Source organism: Mirounga angustirostris, unplaced genomic scaffold (genome assembly GCF_029215605.1).
Source record: "Mirounga angustirostris isolate CCGP_5_RB_7025 unplaced genomic scaffold, mMirAng1.0.hap1 SCAF_5, whole genome shotgun sequence".
Taxonomy (NCBI): Eukaryota; Metazoa; Chordata; class Mammalia; order Carnivora; family Phocidae; genus Mirounga; species Mirounga angustirostris.
Window position 1 is genome coordinate 151934536 of NW_026991713.1, and position 19416 is coordinate 151953951.

The 19416-nt window shown below is 48.5% G+C and overlaps 1 protein-coding gene across 4 annotated transcripts in view; it reads right to left on the reverse strand.

The window, feature by feature from the left end:
* Nucleotides 1–17391, reverse strand: part of MYH11 (myosin heavy chain 11) — a 115325-nt gene extending 97934 nt beyond the window's left edge. For all 4 annotated transcript variants that reach the window (XM_045875039.3, XM_045875041.3, XM_045875038.3 and 1 more), the window contains exons 1-2: nucleotides 17256–17391; nucleotides 429–790 (exon numbers count right to left, since the gene is read on the reverse strand). In XM_045875039.3, the coding sequence (XP_045730995.1) occupies nucleotides 429–773 (345 nt within the window). In that variant the 5' untranslated portion in view covers nucleotides 774–790; nucleotides 17256–17391. The remainder of the gene's footprint in view (nucleotides 1–428; nucleotides 791–17255) is intronic.
* Nucleotides 17392–19416: the final 2025 nt, after the last annotated feature.

Genomic DNA, 19416 nt, shown 5'->3' on the forward strand with positions numbered 1-19416 from the left:
GACCCCCTGCCCAGCAGCTTGATACCAGGGGGTCACCTGTGTCCCTCTTGCTCTGGGAGTTGGTCCGAACCCACAAGGAACCTGCGCACCCCGAGTCACATCATCCCCCCACGACTTCAGTGAAGTCTGCTGAGCATCTGCCAGGCACCTTGGCGCTCTGCATAGGCGATCACATAGCATCTTCACACCTCCTTTATGTGGGGGAGGGTGGTTATTCCCATTTCACAAATAGGAACACTGAGGCTTCAGTAGGTCAAAGAGTTTGTTCGATGTCACAGAACTAGGTGTGAACCCAAGGCAATGATTCTACTTCACCATGTGACCCCCCCACCGCAACCTGTATCCCAAACACATCTCGAAAGTTCTTCCTTCCTTCAGGGGTGGAGGAGGCTTGGAAGAAGTGACGGGCTGTTCCCCCAGATACTCACGTAGATGAGTCCTGAGAAGTATCTCTCCCTCAGGTTATGTAGCACAGAGGCTTCGTTGAGGCACGTCAGCTCCGCCATGTCTTCCACCTTGGAGAATTTGGGTGGGTTCATCTTCTGGATGTCATCTTTTCCAACCGTGACCTTCTTGCCATTCTCCACCAGCTCGACAATCACCTCATCCCCTTTCTCCTCCTTGATGCTGGCTGCCTCAAAGCCTTGCTTCTCCGAAGGGACCCAAACCAGCTTCTTGGCAGCCCAGTCAGCCTGGGCCACTGGGCTGTTGACGAAGTTTTTGTCCACAAAGAGGAACTTCTCATCGTCACTGAGCTGGCCCTTCTGTGCCATGGTGCCTGGTTGGTCCCCTGTGGAAAAAAGGGACAGCATCAGAATCCAGCCAGAACTGAGTCCTAAAGACAGACGAATCCCTCAACTCCCATGCCTAGGAACGCCATCTGCAGAAACATTCCACAAAGTGCGAGGATGTTCCCTGCAGTATTGTTTACATGGTCAAAGAATGGAAACAATCCAAAGCCCCTCAGAAAAGGATCTGCATTCATTGCCTATTGTCCACCATCATGGTGCTGGAGACGTAAACCATGGTTTTTTGATACAACGAAATGCTATCCAGGGGTTACGAAGCAAGAGTAAGATCTACATGTGTTGACATAGGAAGATAGCCAAGGCTTACTGTTTATTGTAAAAATAAAAGAGGAGCGTTCTTCAAATAGTTAAACATAGAGTTATCATGTGATCCAACAATTCCACTCCTAGGCACAAACCCAAGAGAAATGAAAATACACATCCCCACAAAAACTTGCAGCAAATGTTCACAGAAGCGTTACTCACAATGGCTAAAATGTGGAAGTCACCAAAGTGCCCATGAACAGATGGAATGAATACATAAAATGTGGTCTATCCATACCATGGAATATTATTCAGCCTGAAAAAGGAACAAAGTACTGATACATGCTACCACGTGGATGAATCTCAATAAAATTATGCCAAATGAAGGAATCCAGTCACAAAAGGCCACATACTGTATGATTCCATTTATATAAAATGTCCAGAAGAGGCAGATCCACAGAGATTAAAGTAGATTAATGGTCGCCAGAGGCTGAGGAGTGACAGCTGAGAAGGGTACAGGGCTTCTTTTTGGGAGTAATGGAAATGTTCTAGAATTTATTGTAGCTGTGGATACACAGCTTTGTGAATATGTGAAAACCGTTGAACGGTACGATTTAAATGAGTGAAGTGTATAGTATGTGACTTATAGGTCAATAAAGTTTAAAAAAAATAGAGGGGAGAATGTAAACAGTAAGTATAATACCCCATTTTTATTTAAAAATATTTAGAATAATATAGGCAAAAAATTGGAGAAATACTCACTTTTGAGTACACTTATGAGGGGATTTTTACTTCCTTTTTTTTTTTTTTTGAGAGAGAGAGCGAGCGAGCATGAGCAGGGGTGGGGGGAGAGGGAGAGAGAAGAGAGGGAGAGGATACCAAGCAGACTCCCTACTGAGTGCAGAGCCCAAAACAGGGCTCGATCTCATGACCCTGAGATCATGACCTGAGCAGAAATCAAGAGTTGGACGCATAACTGACTGAGCCACCCAGGTGCCCCTAGGGATTTTTACTTTCTATCATTTTGTCCCCCAATTTTTTTTATCACAGTAACATAAATTTTGCTATCAACCATTTTTAAGTTTATAATTCAATGGCATTAGGTACATTCATATGCTGTGCAACTGTCACCACCATTCACCTTGAGAACTTCTTATGTCCTACAGAACTGAAACTCTGTCCCCATTAAACACTAACGCCCCACTCCCCTTCCCCCAACCCCTGGCGCCCACAATCTACTTTCTGTCTCTATGAACCTGACTACTCTAAGTACCCATACAAGCAGAATCATACCATATTTGTCTTTTTGTGACTACCTTGTTCACTTAGCATCATGTCCTCAAGATTCATTCATGCTGTCAAATGTGTCAGAATCGCCTTCCTCTTCAAGGCTGAATAATATTCCCATTGTATGTATATACCGCATTTTGCTTATCCCTCCATTTGTTGATAGGTACCTGAGTTGTGTCCGTGTTTTAGCTAGTGCGAGTAATGCTATTATGAACAGGGATATACTTTCAATTAACTATTTTTATCATATCTGTAGTTTTATAATTTTTGTTAAATTTATGATCAACAAAAATAGTTATTTATTTTTTTATAAAGACCTTCAAATAGCCAATACACATGAGAAAAAGATGCTCAACCTCACTAGTAAATGAGTTAAAGCAATGAGATACTGATTTTCCCCTATCAGCTTGGATGAGATGAAAACTATTGCTAATATCCAGTGTCGTCAAGAGTTGTAAGGAGGAGGCCTCTGCACACACCACCCTTATGGACAGAAAACATTAAAATCTATGCAAATGCTTGACCTGCAATTGCATTTCTTTTTTTCTAACATTGTATTTATTGAGAGATATAGAGATAGAGCACAAGCAGGGGGGAGGGGCACAGGGAGAGGGACAAGCAGACTCCCCAGTGAGCAGGAAGCCTGACCCGACCTGATCCCAGGACCCTGAGATCATGACCTGAGCCAAAGGAAGATGCTTAAATGCAATTGCATTTCTAGGAATTTAGCCTAAGAAAATGGACAAGGGCTAACAGATGCACCACAATGTGGGTTGCAATGCTCTGTGGAACAGCAAATCTGCAGTCCCTCAAATGGCCTTCAGTAATGCCTTAACTGGGATATCCATGCATTAGAATGGGGTAATTCCCCTGAATATTCAGGGTGTGGACTTTTCTTTATGCCAGAATTTATCCCTTTTAACATGTTTGTTAAAGGGTCGTTCACATGCCATAAAATTCCCTCGTTTGTAAATGTTCAATCCAATGACTTTTAGCAAATTTACCGAGTTGTGCATCTATCTCTACGATAAAATTTGGAACGTTCCCAGCACCCCAGGAAGAGTTCCCTTGTACTGGTCTGCCATCATTCCAACCCCAACCCCTGGCACCCACTAATCTACTCTCTGTCTCTATAGGTTCCTCTTTTCTAGACATTTCATATAAATGGAATCATACCATAGGTGACCGTTGATCACACAAAGATACTTATAATGTATTCCTAAGTTAAAATTACGTATAAATAGAATACTCAGGGAAAAAAATAGACAAATCTCAAAAGCATTGTGCTTAACCAAAGAAGCCAGACCCCAAAGGCTCTATTGTTTCACTGATACGCAAGTCTAGAAAAGGCAAAACCATCATGACAGAAAGCAGATCAGTAGGGGCAGGGAGGGGACCTGACTGCTGAGAGGCACCAGGGAACCTTCATGGTGATGAAATGTTCTAAATTCTGATTATGGTGGTTACACAACTGTACACATTTGTCAAAACCCACTGGGCTGTACACTTAAAAGCCAGTGAATTTTTAAAAAAACTGATGAGTTTTACTGTATGTAGCTTGTACCTCAATAAAGCTGATTGAAATATTTATAACAGAATCTTTCTTGTAATTTTATATGTATGTATATACATTTTTAAAAGTCTAGAAAACTGGGGTGCCTGGCTGGCTCAGTCAGTGAGCATGTAACTCTTGCCCTTGGGGTTGTGAGTTCGAGCCCCATGTTGGGTGTAGAGATGACTTAAAAAAAAAAGTCTAGGGGCGCCTGGGTGGCTCAGTTGTTAAGCATCTGCCTTCGGCTCAGGTCATGATCCCAGGGTCCTGGGATTGAGCCCCGCATCAGGCTCCCTGCTCCACGGGAAGCCTGCTTCTCCCTCTCCCACTCCCCCTGCTTGTGTTCCTTCTCTTGCTAGGTCTCTCTCTGTCAAATAAATAAATAAATAAAATCTTAAAAAAAAAAAGTCTCGAACACTATATACTAAAATATTAAACTATGGTTCTATCTGGTCCAATACAGGTGAGTTTGAACATTGGTAAGAAAGATAACTGTAAGGGGGGCCTGGGTGGCTCAGTCAGTTAAGCATCTGTCTTCAGCTGAGGTCATGATCTTGGGGTCCTGGGACTGAGTCCTGCATCGCATTGGGCTCCCTGCTCAGCAGGGAGTCTGCTTCTCCCTCTCCTTCTGCCCCTCCCCCCACTTGTGCACGTGCTCTCTCTCTCTCAATCTCTCTCAAATAAATAAAATCTTTTAAAAAAAGAAAAAGAAAAAGAACTATAAGAATGGAAAGAAGGGGGCACCTGGGTGGCTCAGTTGGCTAAGCATCTGCCTTCAGCTCAGGTCATGATCCTGGAGTCACAGGATTGAGCCCCACATCGGGCTCCCTGCTCAGTGGGGAGTCTGCTTCTCCCTCTGGCCCTCCCCCCTCTCGTGCTCTCTCTCTCTCTCTCTCTCTCTCATTCTCTCTCACTCAAATAAATAAATAAAATCTTTTAAAAAAATGGAGAGTGGAGGATGTTAAACCCATGAGGCATGATGATTAACATAAATTTCAAAGGTCGTCCATGTAAGATGCTGGGCAACCTTCTCTGACATTCTCTTGAAAACTGGTCACGATGAGCAGAGAGGAAGCAAAACATTGATGCGGCCTTCCTGATATAAATCGTTCCTCAAGGTCACTAAACAATTGGCAGAGAAAAGTCTTTATGTAAAATTTCAAGTCCTTAAACGTCCTCTCAACATGAGGAGCCCATCTGAGACAGTCTTCGTCCCCCTGTCTAGATGTGTCCACGAGGCAGGTGCTGAGACACCAGGCTCTGATTTGGTCAGCCGACTCCTCCCACCTGCCCCATGTCTCCCCCCACCCACGGCTGCTATGCCCCCAGGAACTGAGGCGCAGGCTGAGTTAGGATGGATGGCTATCAGGACATACTGTGTGGTTGCTACCCCTACTTCAGCAGAGAAGAATTCACAACTCCTTTGAACTCACCAAGGTAATGCCCATGCTTGGACCCCAAATCCCATGGAGATGGGGTAGCCCCACATCCCATGAACGGGCAGCCAACTCCTGAGATGCAGACTTTACAAGGCCAAATACAGCCACTTTTCTCTTTCAGGGTTGAAAATAACAGTAAGAAAAGCCAGAAACTGATATGCTCAGAGGGGGAGGATATTTCTTCCAAGAGTCCTGATCTAGTAGCTCATGGTTTTTTTTTTGTTTTGTTTTGTTTTTTTAAGATTTTATTTATTTATTTGAGAGAGAGAGAATGAGAGACAGAGAGCACGAGAGGGAAGAGGGCAGAGGGAGAGGCAGACTCCCCGCTGAGCAGGGAGCCCGATGCGGGACTCGATCCTGGGACTCCAGGATCATGACCTGAGCCGAAGGCAGTCGCTTAACCAACTGAGCCACCCAGGCGCCCGCTCATGTTTTTTTTTTAAAGATTTATTTATTTATTTGAGAGAGAGAGAGTGAGCACAAGCAGGGGGAGCAGCAGAAGGAGAGGGAGAGAATCGCAAGCAGGCTCCAACTCCCCGCTGAGTACAGAGGCGGACTCAGGGCTTGATTAGACCACGACCTGAGCCAAAATCAAGAGTTGCCCGCTTAACCGACCGTGCCACCCAGGTCCCCCTCTAATAGCGCATTTAAAAAAAAAGATTTTATTTCTTTATTTGAGAGAGAGAACATGAGCAGGGGAAAGGGGCCGAGGGAGAGAGAGAAGCAGGCTCCCCACTGAGCAAGGAGCCCGACGTGGGGCTCGATCCAAGGACCTCGATCCAAGGACCCTGGGATCATGACCTGAGTGAAGGCAGACACTTAACTGACTGAGCCACCCAGATGCCCCTAATAGCGCATTTTTAAGAAGGTGGAGAAATGAGCAAGTTATTCCCTAAACCTGAATAATCACTTTATCACTCAAAGAAGTGAAATAAGGAACTGCCCACGAACTTGAGTTTAACAACCACATTTCCGGGGCGCCTGGGTGGCTCAGTTGTTAAGTGTCTGCCTTCGGCTCAGGTCATGATCCCAGCGTCCTGGGATTGAGCCCCACATCGGGCTCCCTGCTCGGCGGGAAGCCTGCTTCTCCCTCTCCCGCTCCCCCTGCTAGTGTTCCCTCTCTCTCTGTGTCTCTCTCTGTCAAATAAATAAATAAAATCTTAAAAAAAAACCCAACACATTTCCTGCAGTTTTTTTTTTTTAAGATTTTATTTATTTATTTGAGAGAGAGAGAATGAGAGACAGAAAGCATGAGAGGGAGGAGGGTCAGAGGGAGAAGCAGGCTCCCCGCTGAGCAGGGAGCCCGATGCGGGACTCGATCCCGGGACTCCAGGATCATGACCTGAGCCGAAGGCAGTCGCTTAACCAACTGAGCCACCCAGGCGCCCCATTTCCTGCAGTTTTAAACTCTTACAGGTTTTGCGTGGGACATTATCCCAGGAGCATCCCTCTCGCAACCTCACTTTTAACTGTTGTGAAAGAGCACTCCCTCTACTTGGAAGAATTTCAGTTAATAAATGTAGAAGAAATGACAAAACTAGAAAGTAGCAATTTTGGAACCCCTAATAAAATAATGGACCCTGACAATGACCATCGGTAATTGCTAAAACCATGAGACCAGTGGCTTGCACACATCCCTGGGCACCAGCCTCCCCTGGGGGGTTGTGAAATCACAGATGGCTTGGTCCGCCCCCAGATCTCCTGAATCAGCAGGGCTGGGATGAGCCCCAGGATCTGCATTTCTAACAAGTTCCCGGGTGATGCTGAAGATGTGGGTCTGGGGTCCACACTTCCGGACCCACAGTGTTAGATGAGAAGTGGATGGAGAGCTTTATCATGCGTGCATCAGGATGGTGTCACCTAAATGTGCTCATTAACCTTAATATCACAATAAAGAGTCGATCAGATGTCACCCAAATGTGCTCATTAACCTTAATATCACAATAAAGAGTCGATCAGGTAGCAGATGGGGAGCCATGAAAAGTACCACTAACATCAAGGAAATATTCTCCCAGAAAGGAAAAGGGGAGGGGGTGGGAGGTCAAAGCTGACAAAGCCTCTGGGTCTAACACCCCGGAAATGCAAGGCACAGAGAACACGCTGAACGCTGTCATGGGGGTTGGTGGGAGGATGCAACAAATCCACAGGTGGGAAGGCACAGGACAAATGACTCCATTCCTTTAATAAAGTACAGAAAAAGGAGAGGAACCTATAAACTAGAAGGGGCCTTGAGACCCAGAGGAAAAATGGGAGGTGAAGACAAATGAAGACCGCCTCCTCCAGTTTGGTCATTACCAAAGGGGAGTGGCAGGTGCCTGGTGGGGGGCGGGGGTTGTCCTAGCGTTCTCTACTTGTGAATACATTGGAACATTTTCACAATGAAAAAGTCCAACAGGGACAAGAAAAGACAAACGCGGAGAGGAAGGGAGGAAAAGAACCCCCTCCTCCCCCTAACACACACATACGAGTGCAAATCAGAAATAAGGGCACATTTCACCTTTTTAAAAAGCCACCCCTCACGTGGAAAGCTTTGCAAAATTGAGTGCAATTGTGAGAAAAAAACAAAATTCTGATAACCCCTCCCCAAAACGTGGGAAATGATCAAGAAAATCTTGAACATCAACTCAATAATCCTTTATATTAGGGAATTTGTTAAATTTCTCGGGGTGACCATGGTACTAGGATTTCATCTATTTGGAGTCCTTTCCTGGGTCGCCTGGCTGACTCGGTGGGAGGAGCATGCAACTCTTGATCTCGGGGTCATGAGTTCGAGCCGCACGTTAGGCGCAGAGAGGACTTTAAACGAATAAACCTTAAAAAAGTATTTAGAGCCCCTTCCTTTCTGAGACAGCGGGAGGCAGTTGTAACAGAACTGACAAGCCTGGGGTTCAGGGGTGGGGTGCCTGCAGATGGGTTACACTGTTCTGACATTTGTCCTTAAAAGGAAAAATATTACTACATAAAATTTGTACGAATCTTGTCTATGCGTAAGCTGTGTCAATACCACACCATCTCCCATTTGGCCTGTACGTCATCCCCAGGGCCAAGTTTTCTGAATACCCACAGTGTTGGTTAATACTCAGACACCCCTCTGGACAGGTGCTGTGCTGAGTGGCTCACATGCAGGATCATCAAGGAACAACAAACAGCACAGCCTTAGGAGTTGCGTGTTACCGTCAGCACCTTCTTACAGATAAGGAAACAGAGGTTCAGAGAGGCGAAGCAATCTGCCTGAGGTCACACAGCAGAGCCGGGTTCTGAGCCTGTGTCTGATTCCAGAACCTGTGCCCCTCTGCCCTCCCCCCGCACGAGCCTGATGGGTTTGTCCCAAGTTCAACGGAGAATTTGCAATAAATGAACTGACCCTTGAAAGTACCTAACACAGTGCCTGGCACATTATCAACATTCCAAATGGGACCCCAATCAAACGAAGGGAACTTCAGCTCCACACCACAGTAAGAAAAGAATCTCACACACACATTTGAACGAAGAAAGGAGACACAAAAAGGATGCACTGTGGGATTCTGTTTATAGGTGGTTCTAAACCAGGCAAAACTATCCCATGGTGATAAACGTCAGACGTCTTGACTGGAAGAGTAGGACCTTCTTAATATCTGTGTGGGTGACAGGGATGCGTTCATTTTGTGACAATTCATTAAGCTCCATACCCACGGAATGGGTACTTTTCTGATACAAAGTATACACTTCCATGAAAAATTGTGGTTTCATTTTTTCTTTTTGATCCTCATGATGAAATACACATAACATAAAATTGACCACATTAACCAGTCAAGTGCACAGCTCAAGAGTGTTAAGTGCACTTACGTTAGTGTGTGTAATGCAAAGTGTTTAAAAATGCCTAAATATACTCAAGAGGGCCAGGGAAGTGTTTGGTTTGTTCCAAGCAGCGTGACAGCTAAGTGGGCGCTTTCAGATTGCAGTGTTGGTCACAGCTGTCTTAAAAGTCAGAAAACCAGCAAAAATAATACAACAGAAAAATCAAAGGACATAGGAATCTCCATCACCAGGAACCCTGTCTCATCCAGGACTCAGAAGCACAACCAAGATCAAGTGCAGAGAGTCTTGTCTCTATCCAAAAAAGGAGAGAGAGAAGCTGGCTTGCTTCCCACGGCTTTGATGCTTCTGACAGTTATGAAGTACAACATCTGCTTTGGTCAAAGGAAAGAGGAGCCTGGCTTCACCCTGGAATGGCGTTTCCCGGAGTGTGTTCCTTGGAACCCTAATCCCTTGAAATAGTAGGGGTGGGGGTTGGGTGGGATTCAGGGCAGTTGAGATACTCAAAAAAAAAAAAAAAAAAGATTCTGTGGCTAAATCCACTCGAAAAGGGCTACCTTTTCCCACCCCATTCCCTCTCTCCCAAGCTCCCACCCCCCACCTCTGCATGGAGAGACAGAGCATGTATCAGGACATCCAAGACCTTGGCAGGTCCTGAATCCCAAAAGTGATTTTATGCCTTTGGACCCAGGGCTCCCCAAAACATTTGGCCACAGACCTCTTTTCCCACCAAACACGGAAGAAATCCTATAGATTTGCCCTTGATAAATTTTGGTGAGCCTAGCAAATTAATAATACTAATATTAGTAATCATAGCTGCTAAATCTTTATGGGGTACCAGCTATTATCTCAATCCCCTCATTAACACCGAGGTGCACCATTAACTCTGGCTTACAGATGAGGAAACAGGCACAGAGAGGTTGAGTAACTTCCCCATCGCAGCACAGCTAGCTATGGTGGACCCTGAATAAAGGTGTATTTCCAAGGTGATCTTTTCTGCTTTGTTTGCCTTCTTTGAAACGGGCAGAGCACTTGAGGACTGTAGAAAATACAGGTGTGCCTGAGAGACATCCTGGATCAGTGTCGAAGGCTCCCAATAAGTCAGTTTCGTTGTTACAAGGATGTGCCCCAGCATGCACCCAGAGCCTTGAGTCTTCAAAATCTGGGATGCTGGCAACTGGGCAAAAAGTCTCAGGCCAGGCATTAGGGGAGACACAGGGAGGAATAAAAAGTAGCTGGCAAAATCGCAGGAGTGATCAGGGAGCATCATCCCAGGGAGAGGATTCTCCCCGTGCTACGTGGAAGCAAAACCTGGTCCCCTGCTCCCTGCTGTGGTCCTTCAGTTCAAGCAGGGGTTTTCAGCCTTGGCGCCGTGGACATGCAGCGCTGATCATTCTTTGGTGGGGGAGGGGGCTGTCTTGTGCGCCGGAGGATGTCTACAGCATCCCTGTTCTTTACCTACTAGGTGTCAGCGACCACTCCTCCTACGAGTTGTGACAACCAAAGGGCCTCTGGACATTGCCAGATGCTCAAAACTGTCCCCAGTGCGAACCACTGCTTTAGAGTAAATGCAAGGGCTCTCTTAGGAAGACAAGTAAAGCTGAGGACAGTCGCTACTTCATCCACACCAACTTGGACGGCCAAGCGCAGAAGGTCGCACACGTGGAGTGCAGACAGCAGATCAGACAAGAGAGAGACACCCAGAGGGCCAAACCTCTAGGAGAGCCCCCCCATCTTCGAGCCCTCCCCGTTCACCGTCCCCTCCTCCCACGGCCTGCATCGGCTTCAGGGCCTGAAAGGGCACCTGAGGTATCATTGCACAGGACTGATGGGTACTCCATACAGTTCGTTCCTCAAGGGGGGCTCTCAAACTTTTTGGTGAGAACAAAGGACTCTTGCTCTCGGCGTCAGCAGTATTCGGCACAATTAGGCGTGTCCACCTTGGACACAGTCCTAACTGCCTTGCCAACGCCACACCGATTCGTTCTTGGAGCGCTAACACGACATTCATTTGAGCCGGGGGGAATGGTGGGCTGGCCTGGCTCTCACATTTTATGATATCTGTGGATATCACAGGGTTGAAATTGGACCCATTAAGACTGTTCAGCTACTCTCGTGTGTTTTCACATCGGCTTTATTTTCCCCAGAGGGATGCGGGGGGTAAAAGATCTTGTCCTTTCTGCTTCTGCACTAATGAAAAATGAATAAAATACCCCAGGGCCCAAATAGTATAGGATTTGCACATCACCACGCCTGCTCGACGGCTTCCCTGTAGGTTTCATTGCCAAGCCACCAGCTCCAGAGCTAGGACCAGAGACACAAACCTAAATAAACGTCCCCAGAGTCCGAGGTACAATGTAGGGTGACCCAGGCTCGAGGCGGCTGGCCAGAGCCCTCTCACTCTGCCTAGAGATGGCAGTAGCTCCTTCCCTCCAGCTGGGGTCAGCCGGTGAGAATGTGGGCCCTGCGTTGCCAGGTGGTCAGCAGGTCCACAAGTCTGAATTTAGGTCCGAGAGATCCACCCCCGCAAGTTAAAGCACTTCCCGTTTCACGCAGACAAAACTGAATGCCCTCTGAGCCTGATCTAGGACACAACCCGCCTGCTGGAAGGACCTCTGCATCAGTGAAACAAAGTCAAGGCCTGGCCCAGGTGTGGGAGGAGCCAAATGTGTGGGGGGAAGCAGGAGGGGGACCAGGCTCCCTCAGCACACCGGCTGTCCCAGCCCCAAGCTGTCCCCACGAGGCCACTGGACTCTACCTCTATTACTAATAATAGCCACCATCATTACTGAGCCCCTTCTATTCATGGGGTATCGGGTCAGGCCATTTGTTATTTTTTTTTTTAAAAAAGGTTTTTTTTTTAAAGATTTTATTTATTTGACAGAGAGAGGGAGACAGAGAGAGAGCAAACACAAGCAGAGGGAGAAGCAGGCTCCCCACTGAGCCAGGACCCTGGGATCATGACCCGAGCTGAAGGCAGAGACACTTAACCGACTGAACCACCCAGGCGTCCCCGGGGGGGCCATTTATTAAATATACCAGCTCACTATGTGCCCTAAGTGTTCAGCAAGGTGAGCATCATTTATTATTCCTTTAAGATTACAGAGATCCTGGAAAGTAAACTACATTAGAAGCCTTCACTGGTAAAAGTTGGAGCCAGGATTTAAACCCAGATCTGCCTGACACCCCATCTACTCTTAGCAGAAAAGCTCTTCCTTGCCACACGGCCTGGCCCCCTCGCCATGCCCCCAACCGATCACACCCCCCACCTCCCAAGGGTCCCGAGGAAGCCTGACCTCACCGTAACAGGAAAAAGGTGGGTGGTGAAATTGTCATTTCAGTGCTGCTTTTGACATCTGTCTAACTCATTTAAATACTGTGTTTAATGTAACTCCGGAAGGAAGTGTTTTTAGCTCATAGAGCGAAATTCTTATTCCTCTCCAACCGAGAGAACTGGGTTAGCAAGAGACATCATAGCTCCTATGGAGAACAATTTTGGGATAGAGAGAACTGGTCATTTCTGGCCCTAAAAGCCCCATTGTACTTTGTCGCTTACAACCCTGGCATAACGCTGCTTACAATAAATGTATAGTCTCGAATGTGACAGACGTTTCTCAGTATCTATCTATTTTAAATGTGCATGCCGGGGCGCCTGGATGGCTCAGTCACTGAAGCATCCGGCTCTTGATTTCGGCTTAAGGTCATGATCTCGGGGTCGTGAGATCAAGCCCTATGTTGGGCTCCGTGCTGGGCATGGAGCCTACTTAAGATTCTCTCTCCCTCTCCTTCCTCCCCTCCCTGCTCTCTCCTTCTCTCCCTCTGCCTCTCCCCCACCACGCTCACTCTCACTCTCTCTCAAAAAAATAAAGAATAAAAATAAATGTGCATGCCCTTTGACTTAGCCATTGCATTGCTGGGAATTTATCTGACAGATAATCTCATGTAATTAGACAAAAATAGATACAAGGATGGTCCCTGAAGCACTCTTTATAAGTGATGGTATGTTTCCATGAGGGGATGTTTCAGTAAAAAGCTAGACTTTCAAATAATAGAGTATTATGCAGCTGATTTTTAAAAATGCCAAAACATGCTGGTATGGAAAGATGCCGAAGATCTATGATTCAGTGGGAAAAAAAAATCCTAATTTCCAGAATGCCAATATTTGTGTAAAAAAAGGAAATTCGACATAGAAAGGTTTTGGAAAGATACATGAGAATACACTGGGGTTACTTCCAGGGAGGATGGGGAACGGGGAGGAGAAGGGGATCAGGGAGAAGGGCATTCTACCCTGGCAATTGTGACCCCAGGGGTCTCAGAGGTTGGCCCCTTTTGAGATTCTGTATCATCTGCTGCACGCTTGGCTGCTCCAGGGTAAGGAAAGAAGGGTCTAGTGATATAGCAAGTTCAAGCCTGTGTTAGTGAACAAGGGATGAGTCCTGTGGCCATTTCTTGGGGACTTTTGATGAGGGCTGTTCCTTCCAAGCGGCTGAAAAACTGATTCAAGTCCAAGGTACGGGCGGGATTCCCCATGGCAAGAACGATGGGCACCAAGAGCTCCTTCCTCCATCATCTGACCCTTACAAAATTTCCTTCCAATTCCTGCTTGGCCCTCTCCAAACTCAGCCTTTCCTCCAACGTGTGGCCATGGTTAAATTCTTTACAGGTCAGGGGTGGAGGGCGGACACCCCAAGGAGCAAAAGAGCTGCTCTAAAAGCCAGACAGGTTTCCGCTCACAGGTGAGCGCTTCAACGATGCCATCGTGGCCCTACATGAATCACAAACGGGCCAAGAGCACTGGAATTTGTGATGTTCCTGGCACAGATAAAGAAGTGCGACCATATGAAAGCAGAAGAAGATTCTAGCAACCACCTTCAGGGCAAATAGGAATTGGGTTTATGAAGACATCATCCAAAAAGAAAATTAGGAACCAGTTTCTCCTTTACAGAAAGGCCACACCATAGATAGGCGTTCTGGTTCTGCCAAGTACCCGCTCTGCCACGTTAAGCAAAATCCTTAAGGTCTCTGGTCAGGTGCGTTATAAGTAACTGTCCACTGAAGGTGACCAGGGGCCAGGCACAGTGTTAAAGGTTTCATGGGCATTATCCCACTTAATCTTCCCAACAGGGTGATCCATTTGGCTCTAGAGTTAGAAAGAGTTAGATCTGCAGAATCCATTCCTTCTCATTGGCCAGGCAAGCTCTCTTGAGCAAGTTACTCAGAGAACAAGAGTAAAAAGGGGCCAGTAATAATATCTACTCCAAAGGGTTGTTGTACAGACGGTAAAATGATGCCAATAAAGGGCTTAGCATGTCAGTTGGCAAAAGTGCTCATTAGCTCTTCTCCACCCCATTTTTCAGATGGGAAAACTGAGGTTTGCCAAGTCCAACACGGGTGATGTCTAAATTCGCTTGTGACATTCTAGGATTCCAGGGGATTTAACTCTGGACTTGGTTTTCCAAGTTGTAGTTGGAACATGGTTGTGCCTACAACAGAAAATCTACCTGCTGGGATCCAATGTCCTGCAGAAAAAAGAGACAACTTTCCCCGCTCAAAAAAATAAAACTGCCAGGAGAGGCCATCCTTCTTCAAACCTGGAAGAGGGTCCTCACCAAGAACGGAATCTGCCAGCGCCTTGACATTGGACATCACAGCCTCCAGAGCTGTTGCTCTTCCCTTCCTTTAAGATGACAGGTCCTCACTTGGCTAACTGATTTAGTCAATAATGAGGGCCAAGTGCTGAGGAAGGGACTCGGGTCATTGGCAGTTGATGAATAGGCAGGATTCTGATGAGCTGGTTTGGCCGAACCTTCTGGGTGCCAGAGCTCCGGGAGGGGGGAGGCAGAGGAGAAAGTGCCAGAGGTGGATGGTGGAAGAGGGAGACAGCGGGGAACCTGCACATGAATGAAGGGACCTGACTGTGGAGTGTTAGAGAAATTCATCAACAGACTGGAAAGGACTCCTCGTGGTCTCTGTGAAGCCTTGGCATTACTAACCCCTGGTGCAATAGGGTCTCACAAAGATAATTAGCTTTTTACAGAACCAGAAGTTCTGTTTTCTATTCCCACCTTGGAAAGCAGTAGCTTAATAAACCTGAGTGGTCAAAAAATTTTTAAAAATAAATAAAACCTCCAAATAAGAAAGGAGCAGGCAAAAGTCATCCCCCTTGCCTCCCCAAGGCCTTCTCCTCCAGGCTCCCCCACTTGTTCCCAAAGGGGAAGAACAAGGGCCAAGAAATCCCCAGAGTCATGACCAACAAAGCTGCAATAGAACGCTAATTTGCGAGCGAGCTGGGGATGGCTTCGTGGAAAACGCTACCATACATGGGCATGTTTGCCTCAATCTCGCCCCCGGACAGAAAAGTAATGATAACAAACCCATAACAAATACCTTGTACGGAATAACACGTCTATTTCAGACGTGAAAATAAAAAAACATGGTGGGTACCAGGCGAGCCCCAGAAGCTTCTTGCGGGAGGGCCCGGCTAGTTCATGGGTTGGACCCTCGGGATGGCCGCCCCGACGGCCCACCACCCCCACCACCGGGGGACAAATAATGCATTTTATTTTAAATTCGCAAAAGGTCAGTTTGTTGTTTTCTTCAAAGAGAAGAGGATAAACACTTGCCTTCCCGGAAGCATCTGGTCACCCCCAGAAACCTGACTCAAGAGAGTTTTTGTAAAGACAAAAGATGGGGTGGTCAGGGCTATAACTTTGGCATCAGACAGACCCAGGAACGGGTTCTACCACTTGGCAGCTGTGTGACGCTGGGCAAGTTACTGAACCTCTCTGAGCCATAGCTGCTAAACAGGCATCATGATGCCTCTTTTAAAAGGATGTTGCGGCGGTTCAAGGAGATTAATTACATCAAACACTGCTACAGTGCTGGGTACATACATATCCCACCAGCGGTGGCTATCTCCCTGGAAAAGCTCAGAAGGAAGACATCCTCCCACAGAGATTCAACATCCTCTGTTACACACTGCCATCCTATGCCTTTCAGTCCAGCATCTTCAAGAAAAGGAAACCAATCGAGAAAGACCAAACAGAACACAGCTGTGCACATCGGCTTACTCACAGTCTGCCCTGCTTTCCCTTTGCCAAACCCTGGCCACTTCGCAATTTTGTCCAACTGTTCTTAATACTGGAACTGAACACTCTCTGTCTTGGGCTTCTAAATATTTTCTCTGAATTCTTGATCAGCATGGCTTCGAATGGTGCCTTTCATCAAGCAGCGAAACCCCCACCTGCTCTCTGTGCAACAGGCACGGTTTTTCTCCCTTTGCCCACTTTGTGCGGCATCGAGAGCTACATTTCTAACACCTGCTCTGCAGGCAACCCCAGCCCCTTCTTACCTAATCTACCTGCAGGTCAGGGATGCAAACAGTCTCAGGCATTTGTCTGGGTATCTGAAGCCCCTGGGGTCAACCTGCATCAGATTTTTTTTTTACACTTTGGAGGGGGGTGAGGGGGGCGGTCTGGAAGAAAACTGGGCTGTAAGAACTAAACTGGATCATAACCAGCCCTACCTCTCCGGGGATATCAACAAGCACATTCTCTAAACTGATGCAAAACACTCCTCTTTCTGCAGAGCATCTGCCCATGTGTTTGTAACTGATTTAACACATCATCAGCAGAATTAAGCCAGGCTTCCAAATACACCTGGAGCGTTACTTTGCTCGCCTCTGTGACTGGAAATGACTTTTCAGTGAAGTCCAGGTGCACTTTATCTGTGCCTAAGATAAAAGCAACTGAGGGAAGTTAGTCCTCTGAGATTTTAAGGGATCACATCTCCCAGATTTGCCTTATAAGAATAGTATGGGACTCCTCTTTTTTTTTTTTTTTTTCCTGGAGATTCAAGTGTAACTGGAGGTGGGCCCGGGCATTTGTCTTTAGTAAGTACCCCCAAGAGGGTACTTATCATTGGCAACCTTGGGAGATGCTGGTTTGGGGAAAAACCTAGGCTGCTGGGGCAGAGAAATGAAAATTGTGAATCCCCACCTCCTCACCATAGTCCTTGAGAGGATGAAAACCAAACCATCTCGCGGCTCCCCAGCCCCTGTAGGATGCCCCGTGGGACCTTCAAACCCCCTACCCAATTGCCCCCCCACCCCAGGACCACCCTACTTACGGATCTCCCAACTGGGGGGACAGCGGAGAAGAAACTGGGTGGAGAGCTCAGATCTGGCACACCTCCCAGGCAGGGGAGTCCAAATCTCCCGGTTCGCCCCGGACGCCTCGCTTTATAGACCCGGAGCTGCCCGCGGGTGGGAAAGGGGAGGCGGCCCGGGGGGAGGGGGGGGGGGGAGGGGGTCCCATGCTCCTCCCTCCGCAGCTCCCCCTGCAGGGCTCTGGAAGCGCAGCGTCTGTGCCGGCCCTAGGGCGCACCTGCGGCCGCGCGGGGAGGGGGGCGCACGCTGGACGGGAGCGCAGGGGGCTGCGGAGCCTTGGGGGCAGGTGTCTCACCCCCCTCCCCCGCTCTGGGACAGTCACCGAGACTCTCATTCCCAGAGAAAGGGGTCAAGCGGCCAGCGTCTAGAGGGATGCTTGAGAATGGCTTCGCCGGGTCAGTGCAGTGCACGGATTTTAACCGCTTCCTCCCCACGGGCGGGTGTGTGTGTTGGGGGGGGATCTGAATTGTCACCTCCACGCCCCACTCCTCATTTTATTCGCCTCCCACTGGCTGGACACGGGGCCAGCCGTGTCGCAAGAAGGGTAGAGAAAGGGGATTTTTTTGAACTTTGCAAAGTGCGGGGTAGGAGCCCCTGACTGCTGGGAATTATTCGTGAAGGGGAACTTTTTATTTTTCCCAAATTGCCATCCCCACCTCCACCCACAAGCAAAAGAAGAAAGGAAAAGAAAAGAAAAGAAAAAAAACAACCCGCTGCTGTGACTTCAGGCCTGGATGTGCCTTCCGCTGCCTGCCTGACCTCGGGCAAGTCAACTACTTGCTCTGAGCCTCAGTGTCCGCAGCTGAAAAGTGGGTGCGTGCGTTGGGGCCGGTACCTTTATGTAATTTGCAAGGTGCGAGTCGGGATCCAAAGAGAAAGTGGGTGCGACCCCGCCCTTGCAAGTTCCCAACCGTTCCTCCCCCGCCCAAGAAATTCTTGCAAATGAAGAAGCTGCTTAAAACTTCACTTAAAACTGAGGACCTCTCTCTCCCCTCCTCCCCCTGCGTTTGTCTGTCTGTCTATCCCTCCTGATATCTGACACAGATCCATCAAGCTTTCTGTCTTGCGGTCACTCTGTATGTCACTGTGTCCATCACTGTCTCTCTCTGTCTCTTACTTTGTCCTGAGTCTCCCTGTGTCTCGAGCCCGGTGTCTCTCCCGCACGTCTCCCTGTGTCTCGAGCCCGGTGTCTCTGGCTCCAGATCTCTCTGACTGGCTCTCTCCCTGGCTCTCCGGCTTCTCCCGGGTCTCTGTGGCCCGCACGCGCACAGGCCATAAAAGGAAGCCGAGGCGGTGGGCTGGACCCGCGCCAAGCCGCGGGCGGGGGGGACCCGCGCGCCCCGCTCCCCGCCCCGCACGGGCTCCGGCTTCCCGGGCCGGTCCTCCCTCCCGGGGCGCGGCGGGGGGCGCAGGGCGGGCGACAACCCAAAAAGGGCAGGCGCGGGCTCCTTCCTGCAGGAATTCCCAGCGCCGCATACCAGCCCGGGGCTGCCCGCTCCCCCTGACTAAATATGGTGCCGAGCGGCGTCCCGGCGCTGAGGGCGCGGGGGAGGGGGCCCTGCCTCTGGTGGCTGTGACAGCGGCGCGCGGGGACAGCCCCCCAGGCCCGCGCGGGCTCCAGCTCCTCCCAGCGGCCAGAGGGTTTGGGGAGAGGGTCAGAGGCGGTGGGAAGACCCCTGCCGGGCTCTGTGCCCTTGGTCCACACCCCCTCTCCTGGTAACCAGATCAGATGGGGGGGGGGCGACTGCATCAATACCCCCATTTTGTAGGTGAGAAAACTGAGGTCCTAGAGGTGTGCAGAGATCTGCCCAGGCTCTCGCTGGGACTGGAGCCCACCGTTGCCAGGATTCACCTCCAGGGAGATTTTAAAGGGAAATGCCTTCCCAGGGTGAATTGGCTTAGGGGCTAAAGACAGGTCTCTGAGGTTAGTGGCCCATGCCGCTTTCTAGCTGTTCCAGCATGGACCAGTCCCTTAAAGGCTCCGTGACTCAGTTTCCCTACCTGGCTGTTTGTAAACAGCCCTTGAGATGATCCATGCAAAATGAACATAATTGTGCTGTTTCTAGCTTTCTAGCTGTTCCAGCATGGACCAGTCCCTTAAAGGCTCCGTGACTCAGTTTC